The sequence below is a fragment of the Heteronotia binoei genome, chromosome 10 (genome assembly GCF_032191835.1).
Source record: "Heteronotia binoei isolate CCM8104 ecotype False Entrance Well chromosome 10, APGP_CSIRO_Hbin_v1, whole genome shotgun sequence".
Taxonomy (NCBI): Eukaryota; Metazoa; Chordata; class Lepidosauria; order Squamata; family Gekkonidae; genus Heteronotia; species Heteronotia binoei.
In genome coordinates, this window is record NC_083232.1 from 90,136,583 (window position 1) to 90,160,059 (window position 23,477).

General features: G+C 44.0%; 1 protein-coding gene across 2 annotated transcripts in view; it reads left to right on the forward strand.

The window, feature by feature from the left end:
- ADCY1 (adenylate cyclase 1) overlaps positions 1 to 23,477 on the forward strand; it is a 260,520-nt gene that overhangs the window by 79,967 nt on the left and 157,076 nt on the right. For both annotated transcript variants that reach the window (XR_009555859.1, XM_060247765.1), the window contains exon 2: positions 18,106 to 18,255. Coding sequence is in view for 1 of the 2 variants with exons in the window: in XM_060247765.1 (XP_060103748.1) it covers positions 18,106 to 18,255 (150 nt within the window). In the remaining variant the exon portion in view is untranslated. The remainder of the gene's footprint in view (positions 1 to 18,105; positions 18,256 to 23,477) is intronic.

The window sequence follows — 23,477 nt, forward strand, 5'->3', positions numbered from 1 at the left end:
CTTATTTTAAAACTAGTTTGGCGTTGTTTAGTGTTTAAATCTGTATTAGCTATAGTATGATCCCCATTTTGGCATGTGTGTTTTCTTACATGAGCCTTTCTTCTGCAATTATTCAGGGCTGAGCAGAAACAGGTAATTTCCCTCGGCAAGGTACTAGCAAATGTGTCAAATAAGAATTTGAAGTGCTTAAACTGCTTTCTCAGAAAAGCTAACAGCTTCTTGAAACGTCTTTGGACGAAACAGTAGTTTAGATATCCTCAAAGAAAGGTCACTCTGAAATGAAGGCTGTGTGGGTTAGTAAATAACTCTCCGGGGTGATTTTAAAGCCTCCCTGCCATTCCTTGCTTAACTGGGTTTTTTTTTTTAGCAGCCTTTCAGTTGAGCAATGTAGGTCATTTGCAGTTTGCATCTGTCATCAGCACAGGAGCCACAGCCGTTTCAAGAGGGCTTCCTCCTCTCCTTGAAGAAGCAAGAAGCTTCCCGATGGAGAGTGAAGCACAGAGAGGGCTTCTGGAGTTGCATTTTGAAGAAAAGGACTATGCCACGCTGCCCGTTCCCTTTCTGAAGTGTGTCAAACTTGACATCTCTCTCGGAAACAGGCCACACAGATTTTTGCTCCTGTGTTTACACTTGAGGACTGCAGGCACCATGAAAGAAAGGGAATAAAGCAGGGGTGGCCAAACTTGCTTAACGTAAGAGCCACATAGGATAAATGTCAAATGTTTGAAAGCTGCAAGGAAGGAAAGAAAAACGGAACGAAGGAAGGCAGGCAAATAGATGGAGGAAGGTGGAAAGAAAGCAACTTAAATGTATTCTCCAGGCCACCAGCTGGCTTGGCTTGGAGAAGTGATTTAAAGAGACAAATGCCTTCTCCAATCTGGGCAATAGGGTTGAGGAGGCTTTGAGAGCCACACAATATGTATGTAAGAGCCACATGTGGCTCCCAAGCTCCAGTTTGGCCACCCCTGGAATAGAGGGAATGCAGCTGAGTCAGCATTTATGGGACTGTGGGACTGATTTATGGGACTGTGACATGGATCATGTGACACTTCTGATCCATAGTGTTTCTATTTGACCAGATAGGTAACCATAGGATTACAGTAGTCTGGATTCTGTTGGGCTTGTTCCTGGTTTCAGATCTGACCTGGCTTATTCCCTGCTCCTAATAAAAATGCAGGCACTAGGGATCTGATGCAACTTGGTCCTCAGTTTGCTTCTGAAAAGACCTTTTGGGCTTTTCGTTTCTGGAACCTGGCAGCATATGATGTACATTGCTGTGGCAGCTTAAGTTTTACATCTCCACCTGTTTCTGCATAATTATGGTGGTACATCAACATGCATCAGGAATGAGGTTTAAGATTAATGCATGGTTATTTTCCAAGAGTGGTCCTGTAAAGGCTATACGAGTGCAGAGAACCAAGCACACAGTTACTAGTGCTGATTGGGAAGCATGGTTGATCAGTGTTGCTACCAGCAGGTGAAACTAGGCTCAGGGTTCTTAAAAACTGGTGTGTTGTTTTATTGATCCCTATGAGTTGGATTTTTACTGATCCCTGCTGGCTGTATATTGATCGTCTTGTAACAGTTTTATTCTGTTGGCTTTTTGTGGGTTTTGCTTCGGTTATTTATCACGTTTCAGGTTTTGTATTTTTAAATTGTTGGAAGCTTCGTTGGGAGCATTTTGCTGATAAGGTGGAATATAATGATGATGATGAGATGAAATCAGAAAAGCAATGGTTAGTCAATGGGTCCATTAAATTAATTTGTTAAACTCTTCGAATGACCACTAAATGGGGTGCCTCTAGATAATCTTTTAGAGGGGGAGTTATTTTGGGAAGAAGCTTTCATACATGTACACAAAAACTTCAAGGTGCCACTGGGTGCAAACGTTGTTCTGCTGCTTCAAACCAACACAGCTACCCAGCCTGAATCTGTGAACACAGTGAGGTTTAACTTCCAAGTAAACATTCACCTAAAGCTTTTATTGATTGGCTGACATCAAATTCCGATGCAGTTACTCTCCAGCCTGAGTCGATTGAAATCAGTAATGCTGCATAGGACCACTGTTTAAGACTTTTTAAAATCACAAGACAGCTTGGGAGACCAGACCTTGTGTCTCACATATGACTGCTAGCTCTGGGTTGGGAAATGTGTGGAGAATTTGGGAGTGTTGCCTTGGTAGGACAGGGTTTGGGGATGGGAGGGTGCTCAGCAGTGTATAATAGTGGAGTTCCACCCTCCAAAGGAGCTATTTTCTCCAGAGGAACTGATCTCTGTATTCTGGAGATCGGTTGTATTTCCAATAGATTTCCAGGTCTTACCTGGAGGTTGGCAAGACTAGTCTCACTTCAGCCACAATGAAAGGAAGGATGTGGGTGGTGCACCCAGATCAGTCTAGGCTTTAAGTAGTGAGTAGCAGATACAGGTTAACAGGAAGCAGGTAACAAATGAAAAGGAAGCCAGAAGCATGTCCTACAGGACCACGGAGAGCTCCAAAAATAACAGAAGATCTGCAGAGAGCCACCCCTAAGTATTGCAGCTCATGTGTTTCAAGAACAAGGAATAAAAGATGTGACCAGAAGAAGATGTATTAGAAGAAGGTTGAGGAACTATTTACTTTCAGAGCAATAAGACTGACCTAAAAGTGGCCTCACTGCTTTCAGTCCAATATATGAATGAAAGGAAGGATGTGGGCAGTGAGTAGTCCAGGCTTTAAGCAGTGAGTAGCAGATACAAGTTAGCAGGAGGCAGGTAACAAATGAAAAGGAAGCCAGAAGCATAGCCTACAGGACCATGGAAAGCTTCAAAAATAATGGAGAGTTGGGGAGTGGTGGTGGTGGTCTGCAAGTTTGTTGCAGAAGCAAATTGTGTACAATGCTGATTTGCTGACTTCCTTGTGATGTCACTATGAAGGCCTCCCTGCCCCATCCAAAAAGCAATTATGTACTTTAAAAAAAAAGTTTATTTTTGAGATTAATAAGGTGGTTAAAAAGTGAATATTCATGATGCATAATTAAAAAAAAAAAAAAAACCTCCCAAAAAGCATGCAGGCTGCCTGGAGTGTGGAAAGAGGGGCCAGAGTAACTGCTGAGCCAGCACTGATTCTTTGTTAGGTCAGTTTGTCATTGGCTGCTGCAAAGGCAGGAGGAGCCTTGGCTCATGTCACCACTGAAGAATTCATTGCGAGTCTCAGTTTTGCAGCTGTGGCTGAGTGGAAGAGTCTCTGCTTTACATGCAGATGGTCCCAAGTTCAATCCCCAGCACCTCCAGTTAAAAGCCTCAGGAAGGGGGTGATGAGAAATACTTCAGCCTGAGACCCTGGAGAGCCACTTCCAGTCTGAGTAGACGATACTGACTTTGATGGACCAGCGGTCTAATTCAGTACAAGGCAGCTTCGTGAGTGTTCAATGTCTTATGTCTGCCTTCACCAATAGATCCCTAATTCTAAACTTGCTGAACCTGCATCTCACCATTCTGATTGGCTAGGATTTTGGGGTTATGTGTGGCAGAAGTTGAACAATAAAATCAAATACGAGTTCACTTTCTAGAATTAGCATGTAAAAACATCTGCATACGCACATGGCAGAGTTTGCCAGAGAAAATTGCAGGACATTTATGTATTTGTGTTATTTATAGTGTGCCTTTCTCACAGGGACTCAATGTGGATTATACATGATGAGTCAGTACAATCAACGGAATGCGATGGGACATTCAATAACCAATGCATTAGGGTTTTGGAAATTTGGAACCACCAGAAGGAACTGAAGCATAGCAAAAATATTAACATGATATACTAAGCGATACAAACATAATGTAACAGGAACCCACTTACATTAAGCAATAACCTGACCTGGATAGGCCAGATAAGCATGATCTCATCAGAAGCTAAGCAGGGCCAACTGTGGCAACTATTTGGAAGGGAGATCCCCAGAAAATACCAGAGTCGGGAGGCAGAACCAAGCTATCAAACCACTTCTCTGAATGTCCTCCATGCCCCAGTAGGAGTAACCAGAGGTCGCCATGACTTCTAGGCAAGGGCATGCACGCACTCATGCACTCCCCGGAAAAGCTGTATATACTAGCATAGATCAGAGTCTCTAGTTATTTATCAAAGAAGGGTTGTGAACCATTCTGTTCCATGCAACCCTCCCGCAAGTGCAGAATAGCCCGCTTGAATAACACGGTTTTGCATAGTTTGTGGATAGCCAGGAGAGTGGGTGCCTTCCTGACCTCCATGGGCAGGCCTCCCATAATGTGGGAGCCACAATGGTGAAAGCATGAGTACAGGTTTATGCTAAATACACGTTTGGAGTCGTGAAAAAGCTAGCAGCCATAATTCCCCCTCCCCCTCTACACAGATAGATGGCACATGCACAACTGTAACAGGTAGACATTCTACCATTATTATCCTTTGGTTGGACATTGCAGGGGGACCTCAGAAGTTACAGAGGACTTGTCCTTTGGGGGTAGTTCATTTAAATTAATTATATTCTCGCGAAAGAATCCCTGGTTAGTTTTCAGGGACTCCCATTCATTTGGAAACTTCTGGTTTTAAAGGTTGCTTGCCTGTGACCCATCCTTACCTCATTGTAGGATGGGGCTGGGACTGGATTAAACTGGATTAAAAAACTCCGAAGTGCACACATGGCGTGTTTCCCAGTTGTCTGAATGTCCGGAGGGCATGATGCATGCACCCCGCCCATGCAGGAACAGACTGAATGCTCCTCTTGTGCTTGTCTGGCCTGTGCTTCTCCTAGCAGCAGGGCAGGGGCTGTGTGATTGCTGTGGCATGCATCAAAGAGCGCCAGCTTTTTCAAAGCTGAGAGATGGCCACAGCAAATCCCAAGTGTGATTGCACACATTATCTCTGCATTACAAGTCCTGCTGCTGTCCAGGTTACATTGGGGAAGCCTGAGACATTAACCATTATCAGTACTTTGCCAGATGAGCTAAGGAAAGGGAAGACTTCCATGCCTCTTCCCCCTGCTGCTTACCTCCTTGCCCTGCTCCTTCCCCAGGCTGCTCAGGACTGCATCTTATCCTGTCCCATCCTGGCCTTATTCCAGAGGTGTCGAACACATTTGTTATGAGGGCCGAATTTGACACAAATAGGACTTTGTGGGGACGGGCCATGTGTGTCATAAAATGTAATGCCAGGTAATGGAGATATAAATTTTAGAATACAGGCAAACACAGTAAAAGGTGGGGTTTTTTGTTTTTAAAAAACATGCTTAAAACGTTAGTGCTCTTGCAATATTTTATTTAACAATCTCTGATGACTGACAACTCTTGCTCTGAGGAGCCTTGGCCAACAGAAGGAAGAGAGGCTTGGCTCAAGTAGCTCTGCTGTGCGATTGAGAGAGCCTGGCAAAGCAAGCTCTCCCTCCCCCCCTTTCTCCCCAAGGGAGAGCCTCAGCCAGTGGAGAAAATAGAGGCTTTGCTCTGTAGCTCCTGTGCAATTGAGCAAGCCTGGCAAAGCAAACTGTGATGCAGAAGGAAGTAAGATATAGGGAGAAGGGAGCAGATGACAGCCAGTTGCTTGTGGGCCTGATAGGAGCCCTCCAGGGGCCTGATTTGGCCCTCGGGCCACCTCTTTAACACCTCTATTTTAGCCAAATCTGGGCTTGGTCTTGCCTTCTGACCCTGCCACTGCCTGGCTCCCTGCCTAGTTTCTGGCTGTGTGAGACTAATCTGCCTGGCAGAATAGTCATGTAGGCCTCCAAGGTTGGCACCAAACAGCAGTTTTGAAGCTAACGCGCCTCAAGGTAACCAGCAGGGTTCCTTCCCTGGGAAGGAGATAAGGGAGTATGGGAAGCATCAACTGTCTCCGAGAGTGTGAGAATGGTTTTATTGTTATGCTCCTCTGTAAGTGTACAAAAGCCCGAGGTTTAACCTTGGAGAGTATCAAACTCAATCTGCTTCTACACCAGATTGCTTGTTCTCAAATAAATGGATTAATTTTGAAACAAAATGATTTGTTTTTGTTTGAAGTTCCAAGTCTGACATTAGGGAGGGCATTGCGCCTGCTGGTGAAGCCCTGCTGTGGTTCAGGTTCCACTAGGGCATCTGTTTCCCAGAATCCCTAATTAAGTAGCGTTGAATGGGATATGCAGGTGGAGAAATAAAGCATGTGCAATCAAATCATCTTTCAATTGTTATGGCAGAATGAGAAGCTTGTATTGGCTTAGCTGAAAATCATATTTTTACATGTCAGACAAGTGGACCACAGCTGTATAGATATAACATCTCTTTCTCTCTGTTAGCATCTTGGCATAGGATCTATTTCAGAGCACACATGGTTATTGCTTATGAACAAAATTATAGTGAGATATAATTGAAAATTTCCCTTTAAAGACACTCTGTTTTAAAATGCAATTTTATCTTGAGTTGGTTACCATTTTTATTTGCCCCCCCGCCAATATTTCTCTCCTACATGACAGAAATGACTCTGTAAAAGCTTTGCTTTGCTTTCACTCTAGGAGTCTGGTATCGAGCCTTGGGCATTTCTGTTTGCTGCATATCAAAGCGTAAAACTAGGAGGCTGTTTAAAAACCAGACCTAAATTTAGTTTTATATTCTGGATTTTGGTTTTCTTCCCCCTCAAACAACATTTTGTCATGTTTGCCTAGCTCTAATGATAAGACAATACACCGCGTATAGACTTGTAACACGATAATGGTTCATCAGCCAAACATGTTTTTCCTGTTGTTGTATCTAGCTCTAATTATAGCTTGTGCTTGCAAGTAGATCCTTACTTTGTTCTGTTCAGGTAAATGCATCTGAAGAAACAGATTATGCTAACTGGTATAGATGATAAAGAGTTTGAGAGTCTGTGTTGGAATGAATAAAAAAAGTAAGCATATATAGAAAGCACCTAACATTTTTGATGTTAAAAACCTACTTTAGATTGTTAAAAATAGCAAAATAGGAGTGATAATACCTCTTCTTTTGTGTTGCATTCTCATTTGAAAACCATGTGGGGAAAAATATTCCCTGTGATGTCAGTTTATATGAATTGTATCTTTTAAGAGAAGATTTCCTGCTATTTGCGAGCAAACACACACACACACACATAGACACACACACAGGTCCTTCTCTTGGCAGCGTTCCTCTGCTTCGCTGTCTCTGGAGCACTCCCTTTTGCAATGAATGTTATCTGGCCCATTCCTTCATGTCAAAAAATAAGCATCATTGTGCAGTTTGTTGTTGTTCAGTCGCACAGTCGATTCCGACTCTTTGCGACCCCATGGACAAAGTCACGCCAGGCCCTGCTGTCTTCCACCATCCTCCGAAGTCTGCTCAAATTTGTGTTTGTTACATCAGCAACATTGTCCAGCCATCTCATCTTTTGCCGTCCCCTTCTTCTTTTGCCTTCCGTCTTTCCCAGGGTCAGGATCTTCTCCAGTGAGTGCTCCCTTCTCGTTGGGTGGCCAAAGGATTTGAGCTTCAGCTTCAGCATCTGACCTTCCAGGGAACAGTCAGGGTCGATTTCCTTTAGGACTGACTGATTTGATCTTCTTGCAGTCCAAGGGACTCTCAAGATTCTTCTCCAACATCACAGCTCAAAAGCATCTATTCTTCTGCGCTCAGCCTTCCTTATGGTCCATCTCTCACAGCCATACATTACTAATGGGAATACCATTGCTTTGAGTATACAGACTTTTGTAGGCAGGGTGATGTCACTACTTTTTATTATATTGCCCAGGTTCGCCATAGCTGTCCTCCCAAGGAGCAAACGTCTTTTAATTTCATGACTACAGTCATCATCTGCACTGATCTTGGATCCCAGAAATGTGAAGGCTGTCACTACTTCCATGTCTTCCCCTTCTATTTGCAGAAGTGTGATGGGGCTGGATGCCATGATCTTACTTTTTTTGATGTTGAATTTCAAGCCTACTTTTGTGCTCTCCTCTTTCACCCTCAGCAATGTGCAGTATTTGATCACAAATGATAAACCCTGGTATGACTGCACTTTTGGCCAAAACTGTGCCTCTTGTCATTAGCTCTGCAGTGACTCATTGCAGCTAATGCAGCTCTTGTGCAGTTAAACCATAAATGAATGGGCTAGTGATTAATCAGATTGCATCTGTATTCTAAACAAACCAGTTACCAGCACTGGGACTCAAATAAATGTCCTGTCAGGGAGATGGTCTACAAATGCAATTATACTGTGGCTGGAGATATTCAGAGGAAGTCAACCTCCGAAACCCTGCGCCAGGAGGCAGCATCAGGGGAAGGCTTTGGCCTCTCTGCCCTGTTGGCGAACCTCCAGAGGAACTGGTTGGCCCCAGTGTGAGACAGGATGCTGGACTAGATGGACCACTGGTCTGATCCAGCAGGGCTCTTCTGATGTTCTTATGAAGGCATCAGCCTCTATGCCCTGTTGTTGGCCCTCCAGAGGAACTGGTTGGACACTGTGTGAGACAGGATGCTGGACTAGATGGACCACTGGTCTGATCCAGCAGGGCTCTTCTGATGTTCTTATGAAGGCATCAGCCTCTATGCCCTGTTGTTGGCCCTCCAGAGGAACTGGTTGGCCACTGTGTGAGACAGGATGCTGGACTAGATGGACCATTGGTCTGATCCAGCAGGGCTCTTCTGATGTTCTTAAGAAGACATCAGCCTCTACGCCCTGTTGTTGGCCTTCCAGAGGAACTGGTTGGCCACTGTGAGAGACAGGATGCTCGACTAGATAGACCAGTGGTCTGATCCAGCAGGGCTCTTCTGATGTTCTTAAGAAGACATCAGCCTCTACGCCCTGTTGTTGGCCCTCCAGAGGAACTGGTTGGCCACTGTGAGAGACAGGATGCTCGACTAGATAGAGCAGTGGTCTGATCCAGCAAGGCTCTTATGAGAGAGGACAATTTTTTTTAGAGTAGATGGTTATATTGCTGCCTGTGGTGTGCAGACTCATTGCACTACTATGAACCACATTTGACAGACTTCAAATCTGGTGAACCACAAATGGCAGGGTTTTTGCTAGTGCTTCTGAAAGTTGCAGAACCCTGTTTGATCACTGATAACAGCAGGGCAAAAAAAAAAAAAAATGGGCCTATAAACCGGGTATATTGATGACTGTATTGTGCCAAACCAGGGGTTTGCCTTCATCCTGAGAAGGTGAATAAGACGATGTTAAAGTGTTTTTTTTAAAAAACAACAACATAGTTTTGTGTATGTTTATTTATTTACATTTGTGGTTTGCACACCGTCGCTGACAGAATTTTAAAAATTAAAATAAACAATTGCTGTAAAATGCAACCCCCCCCCCCCCCAAAAAAAACCCCATATAAACTATTGCCAGAAGAGTTTTAAAATATTAAAATTCAAAAACTTGTTGAGTAGGAAAGTTTTTGATTTCCCTCCAATTAGAAGCAAGAGAAGGAGACAAGCAGATCTGCTGTGGAGAGTATTCCATAATTCCGGGGTTGCCACAGTTTAAGGTTGGCAACTTCCAGGTTGTGGCTGGAGATCTCTTGGGATTACAACTGCTCTCTAGGCAACAGAGATCACTTGGAGAAAATGGCTACCTTGGACGGTGGACTCTATGACATTATACCCTGTTGAAGTCTCTCTCCTCCCCAAACTCCACCATCTTCAGGTTCCACCCCCAAAATCTCTGAGATTTTACCAACCTGGAGCTGACAACCCAACCACATCTTCTTGTAGACAATATCCTTGAAATGTCCTTGCTTGTCTGAAGTTTTGGAGTATTCTGGGGGGGGGAGGGGTCAGTTTACATTTTCGCCTTATGTGAACAAATCAGACTTTACGTCGAGACTTTCATCATTTTGAAAACTCATTTGTGTTTTTAAATATGGGAATTAAAGTCAGGAAATAAATTCTGAGAATGTCTCCATCAGGGATAAAAGTTTGCAGGGGTTGTACATATCACCCAAATTTCAGGCAGACAGGAGAAAGCATTTTTGTTCTACAGACAATTAAAACTAAGCGTGGGGAAGCCTGAATTGGCAGGATCCTCAAAGAAAGAATTGAAGGGGTGGGGGGTGACCTCAGCTTCCTACAGTTTCAGGATGGAGAGCAAAGCCTTTCTCCACATCTCTTCTTACTGTGCTAATTCAATGTCATCCTTTTTCTCTGAACCCAGCTGCCCTTTGAGATTGGAACTTGGCCAGAGAAAAAAACAAAAACGCTTCAAATCATCGGTTTATCAGTGAGTTAAGGTCATGATGTGAAATGAGGGTTAGTTCTCCTTGCTGGAGCACTCCTGTCTTATTTAGAAACTGAGACACAACCAGGGGGGTTTTTGGAGCAGGAACTCCTTTGCAGATTAGACCACACAGCCCTGATGTAGCCAATCCTCCAAAAGCTTACAGGGCTCTTAGTACAGGGCCTACTGTAAGCTCCAGGAGGATTGGCGACATCAGGGGTGTGTGGTCTAATATGCAAAGGAGTTCCTGCTACAAAAAAGAAGCCCTGGACACAACCTTGCTTTTCATGTAAACTTGGGTCCTTTCCCCAGAAGGTTTTAAATGCAATAAATATTTCTGAGAGATCTCAGGTGCTGAATCAGCTGTTCTCTCATACATAGGCGTGATCGGATTCCTTCAGGGTTGTTGATATCTCATACATTTTCTCAAGGGGAACTGATCTTGGTCAACTAGAGACCAGTTGTAATAGTTTAGAGCAAAAGTCTTAATCCTTCATTTCTTCCCCTCCCCACATTCTTCAAATAGATCTGTTGGCAGGGCCAGATTAACAATTAGGCCAAGTAGGCACGCCTTTAGGGGCCCCGAGCTGGCTCCTTCCCATTTCCCCCCTCGCTCGCAGCCCTCCCTGGCTGCACATGCAGCCAGCAACTGAGCCACTCTTTGCCCGACTTGCCTGGTGCAGCTGCTGCTGGCGGTGGTGCCAAGTTTGCCTCTCTCTGCCTGTCCTCCGCTGCTTTGTCGAAGGGGCTTTTGAAGTAGGGGGCCACAGGCAGCAGGGCAGGTGTGCCGACTCTGAGATAATTTGCAAGGGGGCCCCCAAGCAGTGTTCCCTCTAAGCTGAATTAGTGTGAGCTAGCTCACAGATTTTTAGCCTCCAGCTCACGCATTTTTGTCTTCGCTCAGGAAGGATGACTCCAGAGCACACTAATTGATGCAGCAGCTCACGACTGTAATACCAGTCGCTCACAAAGTAGAAGTTTTGTTCCCAAGACTGCAGCTTAGAGGGAACATTGCTCCCAAGATATTCTGCCTACAGGTCTCCAGAGGGTTTAATCCAGCACTGTCTGTTGGACTACATCTATCTGTTCCCTGCTTGCCAGCATAGGCAAACAAAGCCGTTGTTTTTGTCTACTGGCAGGCAGACAGGCTGGCTACTTAGCACAGGGGGAGAGAACAAGCCATGAGCTCCATCCATTCCCTGCCATTTGAGTCTCTGCCACTACCTCTCCCTCAGCTGCCAAATAGGATTGAAGTAAACAAGAGTGAAGATTTGGACTAAAGTAAGGTTGCCAGCTCTGGGTTGGGAAATACCTGGAGATTTTGGGGGTGGAGCCTGGGGAGGACAGGGTTTGAGGAAGGAGCGAGACCTCTGCAGGGTGCAATGCCATGGAGTTCACCTTCCAAAGCAGCCGTTTTCTCAAGGGTAACTGATCTTGGTCAACTAGAGACCAGTTGTAATAGTAAGAGATCCCCAGGTGCCATCTGGAAGTTAGCAACCCTAGACTAAGTGTATTTTTCTTGTAAGTAAATCCAAGTGGCCATCATTTCCTGCTTTTCTCTGGTAATTTGGGCTAATTAACCTGTAGGGAGTTAGGGACATATTCAGTTCTGGTTTTCAGAATTTTTTTTTAAAATTTGACAGGTGTAAAGTAATTAATTTTTGATGGCTCCACAGATAATTGGACATCTGCTTCTTACCTTAGGAGCCCCATGGTGCAGAGCGGTAAGCTGCGATACTGCAGTCCAAGCTCTGCTCATGACCTGAGTTCGATCCCAGAGGAAGCTGGGTTCAGGTTGCTGGCTCAGCCTTCCATCCTTCTGAGGTTGGTAAAATGAGTACCCAACTTGCCGTGGGGAAAGTGTAGATGACTAGGGAAGGCAATGGCAAGACCACTCTGTAAAAAGTCTGCCAAGAAAACGTGATGATGTGATGTCACCCCATGGGTCAGTAGTGACTCGGTGCTTGCACAGGGGACTATCTTTACCTTTTTTCCTTACCTTATTGTTTTGCTATTCTAATCTGTCCTCTATCCATTTATTGTGATGTTGATATTATGAATTAAGTCTTTTATTGACATTGGACTGGATCCAGACAGCTTTTTTGGAAGGAAAGAGATGACCTCTTGGACCACCACAAAGGTTTATGCCAAGAATCATTGGACCTGCATTTGCAAAAGCTATATGAGATAGGGGCTGTAGTATAGAGGAGAATTGGGTAAGGCTGAGTGAAAAAGCTGGCTGGATCCAACCTACAGTAAACTGCTTGGCGTGAGTATTTTAAGAGCTAAAATGTGGACTAGATTATTTTGAGTAAATAAAGTTATAGCAAGCCATAGCTGAGATACCAAATGTTTTCCTGGGAGTCTTTTAGCTCCACACTGTAGCAAGGAATATAATCTGTGACCTGTTTCATAGATGAATGATCTTCACTCAGTTTAATCATGACACTGCGATTTGCAGTCACCGTCTTCAGCTTGCAGTCATTTCACACAGTCCCAGAATTCCACTATAGCAAAAGAGAAAATAGCGAGAACGAAATGAACAAATGATTCTACCGCACAGTGTATCCCCAACTACGAAGCCTGTTTAGAATGTTTTTAGCTGGTGTTTCCTGTGGAAAGAGGACACTGACTACCAGGGAAATCACATCCCTTGTGTTCTCTGTGATAACACTCCAGCGTAAGTGCCAGATGTAGTAATTAACTTTGCCAACAAACAGGTGATTTATCGGGCCTGACATAGCCATGTCAGGATCAAAAGTCAATTATGCATCCAAAAACATTGCCAAGTAACTGTCCCTTGAAGTGCAGTCGGTGGAGAAGCTTCTATGGAACTGTGGCAGTGAAAGAAAAAACAATGTAAGAATAACACAACACTCCATTTTTCTGTTTTAGTTTTGAAATGAAGCTACGTTCTACAGAAAGTACTAGCTTGCGGCAGGCAACTCCCCCCTCCCCCCAAGTTTTATTTTGGGAGCAGGGAGGCAATGCATATATTACCATTAACACTGACCTGTCTACAATCTAGTGCCAAAGTACAGCAGGGTCAAGTAATGCACAGTCCTCAAACCAGGCTGTTTAACTAAGAGGGTCCATCTTTTTAAGCTGATTTATGGACTGTTTATGGACTGTTATATCAATATCATTTTAGACTGTTCTTTTTTATTTTTATGTGCTTTTATGTCGTGGCTTGTTTTTATTGGTGGTTTTTATTGTCTTGGTCTTAATTTCCTTTGTTGGCTAAGCTTGTTTTATTGATTTGTTTTATCTGCAGAATTTTTCACTGTCAGCTTCTAACTTGCTTGGTTTTACCGTTTTAGCTGTGAGCCTTGAGCAGGTTTAGAGAGGTGAAATACCAGTTTTCTCATAAATAAAATGTAGTGTAGCAGTATTGGACTAGGATCTGGGTGAGCCATGTTCCAGTCCTCACACTGTTCACTGTGTGACCTTGGGCCAGTCACAGTCTCTTAGCCTAACCTACCTCACAGGGTTGTTGTGAAGATACAATGGAGGAGAGAACCATGTATCCAACATTAAGTTGAATTATTTAAGAGGGACTTTTTGTATGGGTCAAGGAGTTGCACTGTACAGGATGGGTTACAGACAAATAATTGATTAGGGACTGTGGGCTATACTGCTTTGTATAGCCTGCTGTGAATGGGATTCTGCTGTGTAAATTTTACACTGCTTAACGTGTCATATTAACATTTGTGCTGTGCTTCAGTTCTGCCTTTTAGGTTTCTGGTTGCTTCCAGATTTCTACAATTCTTGTGTATTGTCAGGGTTTTTTTTTGTAGCAGGAACTCCTTTGCATATTAGGCCACATACCCCTGATGTAGCCAATCCTCCAAGAGCTTACAGGGCTCTTAGTACAGGGCCTACTATAAGCTGATATGCAAAGGAGTTCCTGCTACAAAAAAAGTCCTATGTATTGTTGATAAGAGTATCCTGTTGTGTTGCTTGTACTGATGCACTCTGTAATCTGCATTGAGTGAGTCCCTGTGAGAAGGATGGGCTATAAGTAAATGAATAAATAAAAATAGTAAAATTATTTTCATATGTTCTTAGCTTCAGGTCAGATCTGTGTGGGTAATTGTGAATTTAAAAGTATGGAAAGGAACCTTTGCGTAACATGATACATTGAAGTAAGCTGACCTCTGGGTATAAAGAATAGCTGTTTCTTTTTTGGGGCAGAACTATTTGGTTCCTATCTGACCCCTCAGTTTGTGAAATGTGTTCTTTCTGGTCTCTGCTGTGCATCAGCATGCCGCTCATGACAAAAAGACTGGTTGCAGAAGTCTCTGGAACTTTTTCCCATGGTAATACAGAAAGGATGTTTGTGATGTCTTCATGGTTCAATAACAGCCAATCAGATTACAGAGTCCAGGAAGGGAAGCCAGGCAGAAAGCAGTGTTTCCTTGTGAAATCTTGCATTCTATTATATAAATACATTTATTTTTAAAGACTCAAAAGACTTAGATTCCCAGACCTAACATGATGTGGACCTCTACAACTTATGATCCATCAAACCAAATGTATCCCAGCAGCCATTCATGGAAGGTCACTAAAAACTCCTGCCTGGAATGGCAAAAATAAAAGGGGATGTCCATGGTCCTCAAAGAACCTTGCATGTCACCACTGGGGTTGGTTTCATGAGGTGAGAATTGTTCAGGTACAGGGGAAGTTCTCCTCTCCTCTTTTTTGCCATCAAGTCACAAGTTACGGTGACACCCTGTAGGGTTTTCAAAGCAAGAGGTGTTCTGAGGTGGCTTGCCATTGCCTGCCTCTGCATCATGACCCTGAACATCCAAGTACTAACCTCAACCTCAACCAACCCTACTTAGCTTCTGAGATCTGATGAGATCAGGCTAGTTTGGGCATAGGGCAAGTATGCCTATGCTCAGGGATTTTTTTTTTTTTGTAGCAGGAAGTCCTTTGCATATTAGGCCACGCCCCCCTGATGTAGCCAATCCTCCAAGAGCTTACAGGGCTCTTAGTACATGGCCTACTGTAAGCTCCAGTCAGGGGTGTGTGGCCTAATATGCAAAGGACTTCCTGTTACAAAAAAAGCCCTGCATATATTTTAATTTCCCCTGAAGTTTTTTTTTTAAAAAAATGCAGAAAAAATGTCCCCATGACTATGGTTTCAAAATTTATGGAAATTTTACATCTTTATTATCATTTTTATTAGTTGGAATAAAACATTTGTTAGTTCTCTTGTGCCACTGGACTCTTATTTATTTCCACCCACAAAGCCATCCCATATATACAGCATTATAAATCTTGAAAGAAACATTTATATTCTATTTCTGAATCCAACATTTGAAGCAATTCTGTGTTGCAGTTAAATTTGAAGCAATTGGCTTTCTCATGCAAAAAGCCAAGGGTTTTGATTCTTTACTTATTGTTCTTATTATACTTATTATACTGTTCTTATTATACTTATTATTCTTTACTTATGGGGACCCATCCTATTTATTGGCACAGAAATTGGATTATGATGACACTTGGTAACTTTTCTGAGCATCATGATCATCGGGTTAAGAATCTGCAACAGAAATGGAGTTTCTTAGGCCTTTGTTGTGCTGGAAGAAGCTTTCAGCACTCAGCAGTTGTTTCAGACTGTCTGGTAACTGGAGCATGCATCCTTGTGCTGATTTGCATTTCATTCCGATTTCCACGCTTCTTCCTCCAGCCACAAGAGCTGGAAACACAAGCTCCTTCCAGTTCATTATTCATGCTGGCTCAATGAACAGCAGGCCTAAACTATGCATGGGGCTGCCTTGGTGGATGGTTTACAGGCTAAAGCTGGTTAAAACACAGCTACCCACACCCACTTCTTAACTGTGGTGATTTCTCCTGGAATTAAAGCTTCCATCTTAACAGTCTGAAGTGTCTACCTAGATTCAGGCCTCGTTTTGGTCAGGAGCTCGCAGGAGTGGAGCTCTTGAACCTCTACATTTCATTGTGCTCTTTCTTTCTTAAAAGGTAGTCCCCAGCGCAAACACCAGTCGTTTCCGACTCCGGGGTGACGTCACATCACAGTGTTTTCACGGCAGGCTTTACGGGGTGGTTTGCCATTGCCTTCCCCAGTCATCTGCACTTTACCCCCAGCAAGCTGTTCAAACCCCCTGTGAGAATTTTGCTGAACTCATAAGATTTGACAAACTTTCTAATATTTTTCCTCACAAAAAGAGGGAAAATAACCCAAACCTATAAAGCAGACAAATGGAAATCTTCCTCATGCTACTGAGGCCACATAGGAGAAAGTCATTTAAAAAGCATGGTGGGAGTAAGGTTTGATTATGACAATTATAACTCAAGAAGCATTTTATGGTAGATGCTGGGCTGATAAAATTTAGTACACCTTCCGGTGATATCGGGGGTGTGTGGCATATGCAAATGAATTATGCAAATGGCTTGTGGCAATGAGCTCTAGCACCTTTTTTTCTACAAAATGACCCGTTTAGAATTAACAGCAAAAAGGTTACCACCAGTTCGTCTCCTGTCCTTTTCTAGTCTCCTTCCCGACTTCTCCTCTCCTATGCTCTGAATTCAGTTTTATGTTACAACAAATGGGAGAGATAGGGGGGAGCATTGCAGGCTTGCCATCCTCCAGATGGGGCCTGGAGATCTACCAGATTTATACCTGGTCTCCAGACTACAGAGATCTGTTTCTCTGGGGGGAAAAACCCAGCTCTTTTGGAAGGTGGACTCTGTAGCATTATACCCCACTGAAGTCTGTCTCTTCCCCACCTCCACATTCCCCAAGCTCCATCTCCAAAATCCTGGAGCTGGCAACCGTCAGGTGGAGCCAAAAAGGCTGCCACAAGATGCAGAGCCAACTACAAAATGGCTGACCTAGGAGATGTGGGCAACCGCACAATGTCAGGAAGTGATGCTAAGCAAAATCCTCATAGTAACTACAGCATATTCCCAGTCAGCATATTCCCAATCAGAAGCCATAAGGGCACTTGACAGGTGCCAGGAAAGGAGTGAATAGGTGCTATGGCCCCTATGGGCACCAGTTTTGGGACCCCTGCCTTCTTGCATTATTACTTTCAAACTAGGGTTGCCAGGTCCCCTTGCCCATCTGGTATTTGCGCAAACTTTATCATTTTGAGGGCAAAAAATCCATAGAGTTTCACACAAATACCAGAGGATCCCCATGCAATGTACCCAACACTATAATGTCACTTCTGGGGGGGCATCATCATTTGGGGGGTGTTCTGGGAGTGGGTGGGGATGTCACATGATGTCCCCAACATGATGATGCCCCCCAGAAATGACATTATAGTGTTGGGTACATTGCATGGGGATGCTCTGGTATTTGTGTGAAACTCTATGGATTTTTTGCCCTCAAAACGATAAAGTTTGCTCAAATTCCAGACCTGGGGGTTGGCAACCAGGTTGCTGCATTCTATTTCAAACTGTTCTATACATGACTCAGTGCTCCAAACCCTTTGTCCCCCTTGGCCAGTTGCTAGCTGGTCCTGATGATTATGTTGTTTTAAGACTTGTTAGCATGGATTCAGTATCAGGTAGCTCACTAGGTCTTAGTGCCTGGCTAGAAGGTGCCAGCTTTAAGGTTCATGGCCCTTGAGGCAGTTTTAAGAAGGGCTGTAGCTCAGTGGTAGAGAACATGCTTTGCTCGGAAGTCCCAAGTCCACTTGCTAACATCTCCAGTTTAAAAGGTGACTGATAACTTGCAGGATGGAGTGAACAGCTGCCAGTCAAAAGTGGACAGTGGTGGACCAGATGTGTCAGTGGTTTGTGGCAAGTTGCTATGACCTCTGATGAGTAGGACACATTTCTTTTGCACTGGAATAAAGTTATGGACGTGGCTGGATGTTTAGACATGATAACAACTCGAGAGCTGTGCAAGAATGCGTGTGTTATAATATTTCTCTTTTGTCCCCTTCTTTCTCCTCTTACAGCTTGTGGCCAATGCTATCCTTTTTGTCAGTGTAAATTTGTATGGGGTCTTTGTGAGGATTTTGACAGAGAGGGCACAGAGGAAGGCTTTCCTTCAGGCCAGGAACTGCATAGAGGACAGGCTGAAGCTGGAGGATGAAAATGAAAAACAGGTCAGTGAAATGAGCTCTTGTTTTGCTTGTTTTTTAATCTTGTCTTTCTTTGGTGTCACAGTGGCAGTCCATCCTGCAAGACAGGAGACCAACCTGTAAGGAAGACACCTGATTGCAAAGTGTATTTTGGCTCACAGAGCATTTTGTTGCCTTGCTGTTCACTTGTGAACAACATCAAGACGAAAAAAACCTCAGCATGCAGAGCTGTCACCATATTTAAGATAAGCCACAGATAAAGCAGAAAAGCACAGAGAATTGTGGGATATTTCTGCGGTAGTTGTCCAGCAGTAAGGCAACACTATATCCAAAATGCAAATTATATTTTAATGTGTAAATTGGATTTTGGAGTCACGGTTTAGTACGGTGGAGGCGGGAGGGGGGCATACTTTAAGGAATGCACTGTGCTGTTAATGCTGAAATGAATTTGAAGCCAGTGAGCATGGTCCTCTAGTGAAACAGTGAACTGATGCTCTCAATGTGTGAATAGTCTTGAAACCCATTTGTTTGCAACAAAAAAATTTCCAGTCAAGCCATGGAGAAGATAACCTTTCAGAACAGATTTGTTATTTGAGGGGAAGTTGGACAGGCTGTACAAGTTATTTGAGAATTATAATGGACTCTGCTATAGTTTGGTTTCAGATTTGAGAGGGGGTGTTTCATAAAGTTTTTCCTTCTTCTCCTGTAGGATCATGGTTATTTGATTTTAGTGGTCTGCTTATTGCACAGAGGAGCCCCGTGGCGCAGAGTGGTAAAGCTGCAGTACTGCGGTCTGAACTCTCTGCTCATGACCTGAGTTCGATTCCAGCGGAAGCTGGATTCAGGTAGCTGGCTCAAGGTTGACTCAGCCTTCCATCCTTCCGAGGCTGGGAAAATGAGTACCCAGCTTGCTGGGGAGAAAGTGTAGATGACTGGGGAAGGCAATGGCAAACCACCCTGTAAAAAGTCTGCCATGAAAACATTGTGAAAGCAACATCACCCCAGAGTTGGAAATGACTGGTGCTTGCACAGGGGACCTTTCCTTTTCCTTTATCGCACAGAGACCCCTGTCCTGAGAATCACAGCCTCAAACAGGGGTGTCTAAGTAGACAAAATAAAGAGAGAACTATAGTGGTTGTGCATATTGTTTCTTTTGTCACAATGGTTGTTCCTAAGAGGCTGAAGTAGGGAGTAAATTATTCTAGGGAAAATTAAACGAAAAGGGTAAAGTTTGATTAAAGTTTTGAAGTCGAACATGGACACCTATGCAAAGGAACAGAGAAATCAGAGAAAGATGAGTTTTTCCCAAAGTTAATATAGAAGTAATAATGTCTTTAGCACAATGGGGAAAGGAAGCTAATCAGTGGTAGGGCCATGCTTCCAAAAGAAACACTATGGTTCTACCTTTCTCTGTATAGATACTGTTATTCCTTCTGAACAATTTATAATCCAGGCATTTTTGGAGCTGCCCTCTGTCTGTCCCTATTTCTTCTTGCCTGCTTCCTGGCACAGCTAACGGTTTGCCTTTAGACTGCCAACACTGACACAAGATCCATATTATGGTTGCCATGGGGTAGCTGACACAACAGTTCCCCATTATGACTCATTCGTGTCCCATAACATCTATAGGTCCTTGCCATGTAGCCCAGCATAGTCATGTTATGATTTACCAGACCTTCGCTCTTCAGACTTCTGGGAATATACAGCTTTGGTATGGAGGCATGATGTTACCAATCCACATGGTGAGTACATATAGACATAATGGCCAGTATAGAGAGATGTGGGGAATATGTTTCCAGCAGCATTACTACAACATGCTCTGGTTTACAGTCAGATGTAGGGATGGATCCAGCTAGCCTTTCAACTCAAGAGGGCCAGTTTGGTGTAGTGGTTAAGTGTGTGGACTCTCATCTGGGAGAACTGGGTTTGATTCCCCACTCCTCCACATGCAGCTGCTGGAATGGCCTTGGGTTAGCCATAGGTCTCGTAGATGTTGTCCTGAGAACTCTCTCAGCCCCACCTACCTCACAGGGTGTCTGTTGTGGGGGAAGAAGATCAAGGAGATTGTAAGAAGAAGAAGAAGAAGAAGAAGAATTGCAGATTTATACCCCGCCCTTCTCTCTGAATTAGAGATTCAGAGGGGCTTACAATCTCCCATATCTTCTCCCCCCACAACAGACACCCTGTGAGGTGGGTGGAGTTGAGAGGGCTATCACAGCAGCTGCTTTTTCAGGGACAGCCTCTGCCAGAGCTATGGCTAGCCCAAGGCTATTCCAGCAGCTGCAAATGGAGGAGTGGGGAATCAAACTTGGTTCTCCCAGATAAGAGTGCACGCACTTAACCGCTACACCAAACTGATTCTGAGACTCTGATTCAGAGAGAAGGGCAGGTTATAAATCTATGGTATTTTTCAATACTTTCCCCTCCATATTATTACTCAGGTGCCATTCCCAATATTGCTTTTTTGGTGGCCAAACATTGTTTCTTTCAATTTCTATCAGCTGAAAAAGTTGTTTGGATCTAGTCCCTCTAGAGACCAAGAGCCTTAGAGCTAAGAATAAGGTGATTTGGATATAACTGGAAGAGTAGTTTTCTAAATTGTTTGAAGTAGAAAGCTATGGAAGGAGATAAGCCTAGTAACTATATACTAGATCTGAGACAAAAGACCTCTGTAAATAATAAACTGTTGGCCTGGATGGCCCATGCTAGCCAGATCCTGTCAGATTCCAGAAGCTAAATAGGGTCGTCCCTGGTTAGGATTTGGATGAGAAATCCCTAAGACAACCCAGGGTTGCTATACAGAGGCAAGTAATGGCAAACTGCCTTTGAACATCTTTTGCCTTGACAGTCTATGGAGTTGCCTTAAGTCAGCTGTGACTTGTTGGCAAAAACAACAACAACAATATAGCTGCTATCCAGAAGAATGGAGGGCTTCATCACCCATTGGCACCCATTGGCACTCTTTCTGAGTTTCTACTCTACTAAATATAAAAACGCCATGGCTTGGAGAGCCCAGTTCTAGCCTGAGCTCATCACATCTTGAAAGCTAAACAGGGCTGGCCTTGACTAGTATTTGGATGGGAGACCACCAAGGCAAGACAGGGTCGCTGTGCAGGGGTAAGCCATGGCAAAACACCTCTGACTGTGTCTCGCCTTGAAAACCCCGTGGGGTTGCCATAAGCCAGCTTTGATGTCGATTTGATGTCGGAAGGAAGGAAACATAAAACACAACTTCAGTAGATGTGGTATGTTTCCATTTATTTTAATCATGGTATCATAGGGTATCACCTTTTGCCTGAGGGGGATGGACGTTCAAATTATTCTGGCCTCTCTTGTCTATAACCCTTTCCCAGTGCCTTGCTGTCTTCTGATATTTTGTGGACATGAGTTTTTGTGGTAACGTACATATCTATCTATCTATCTATCTATCTATCTATCTATCTATCTATCTATCTATCTATCTATCTATCTATCTATCTATCATCTATCATCTATCTATCTTCATCATCATCATCATCATCATCTCCTGACATGACGCATTGGGCTCCTTTCCAATAATCATTGATCCTATTATTGTTTTACTGTTTTATCTCTGGGTTTATGATGTAAGCCACCCTGAGCCTATTTTTGGGATAGGGCAGGGTATAAATTGAACAAATGAACTACAGAATGCACACACACAAAACGAATGGTCACACGTGCCTCAATGGAGAAAGTGTTCCTTTCCAAACATGATCTACATGGGAAGAAAGAGAGCTTCCATTTGTGTTGGTTGCTGTTCATGGCTTTTTTTCTCCCTTGCCATGCAATCAATCAAGTGTACAGTCTCAATAGCTACACACAGGGAGTTTTTGTCAGTGATTATAGGATTGCTAACTTCTTGATGCTGAGAACCCGTGCATATTTTTAGCTCTAGTTAAATGTCAGTTGAATGCATACACGTGAGAACAGAAATAGCTCCCCCCACAAATACCACCCCCCCAAAATACAAGCATAACTAATGAATAAACTATGCAAGTTGATACTGAGATGTAGGCTGCAGAACAGAAGTCCGGAGTCCATACATGCAAAATATCCATATGAGGAAGAAGAGCCTCTGCTCTGCAATTTCCCTGGCAACAGGTCCTGGCACAGCTCTCATTTGCACCACCAGTAAAATTACCAAATCTCTGAGTCACCCAGTCTGTTCAAACTATAGAAGGAGGTCCAGTGTATTGGCAGCTCAAATGAACACTCCATTCTAGGAGCCGATGGGGTGGTAAGGTTAAGGAAAGATACATGGGTACACAGAGGGATCCTGTGCATATGGATCTGGATTTGTGCCCATGGAATGTAGTCCTGCGTGGAACTGGAGCGTAAGCAGGCAAAAACTGCATGCTGACCTAGGGTGGTTTCACACAGGAGATTTGGCCCGCCCTAGCCTAGCCTCCCATTCAGATTAAAAGTGCATGATCATACAAGCACATCTGCCCTCTGAGCTGCACCTTTACTCACCCCGTCTCGAGATGCCTCCTGTCCGCATCAAAAAGCTACCTGGATTTTCTCAGCATCATCCCCTTGAATCGGATGTAAAAGTTGCATAATTGGCTGCTGTCTGAATGCCCCAGCGCGACTCATAAGTGGAAGAGCTGTGTGATCGCGCCAAGCCGTTTCCTGCACAGTTGGTCCCCCCCCCAACCCCTCTCTGAGGTGCACACACGGGGACTTTTTAAAAAAACCTAACCCTTTCCGCAGCTAGCAGTGAATGGGTGACCACATACCACTGCAGGGATCCTGCCGCTTCAACAGCGGCTGTCTGATAGCCTGGAAATGGATCAAACTGAAGCGGGTTTTTTTCCCATCGGGATAATATCGTGCCAGTTTCACAGTGTGAAACCAGCCCTAGTCTCCGTGCTGCTTTGCCACAACCTACTCAACAAGGCCATCTGACTGAGGCAGGGTCACCAGGGTCACCAGGCCCCCAGTCTGGCCAGGGGATCTACAGGACACCAATCTGCTGCCCTGAAGCTGGCCGGCAGGGGAAACCCCTCCCCCAACAGGGCCATCGGAAGTAATGCCGGGGCACATTCTTTGCATGTAGAAGCTTCCAGGCTCAGTCCATGGCCTCCCTTGCTAAAATGATCGGAGGCAGCAGATCATTCTCTGTGCAAACCTGAAGAGCCTCTGCAAATCAGAAGAGATAATATTGAGCTAGATGGGCCAATGGTGTGACTTTTGGTAAAGCAGAGTCCTTCATTGAAATGTTG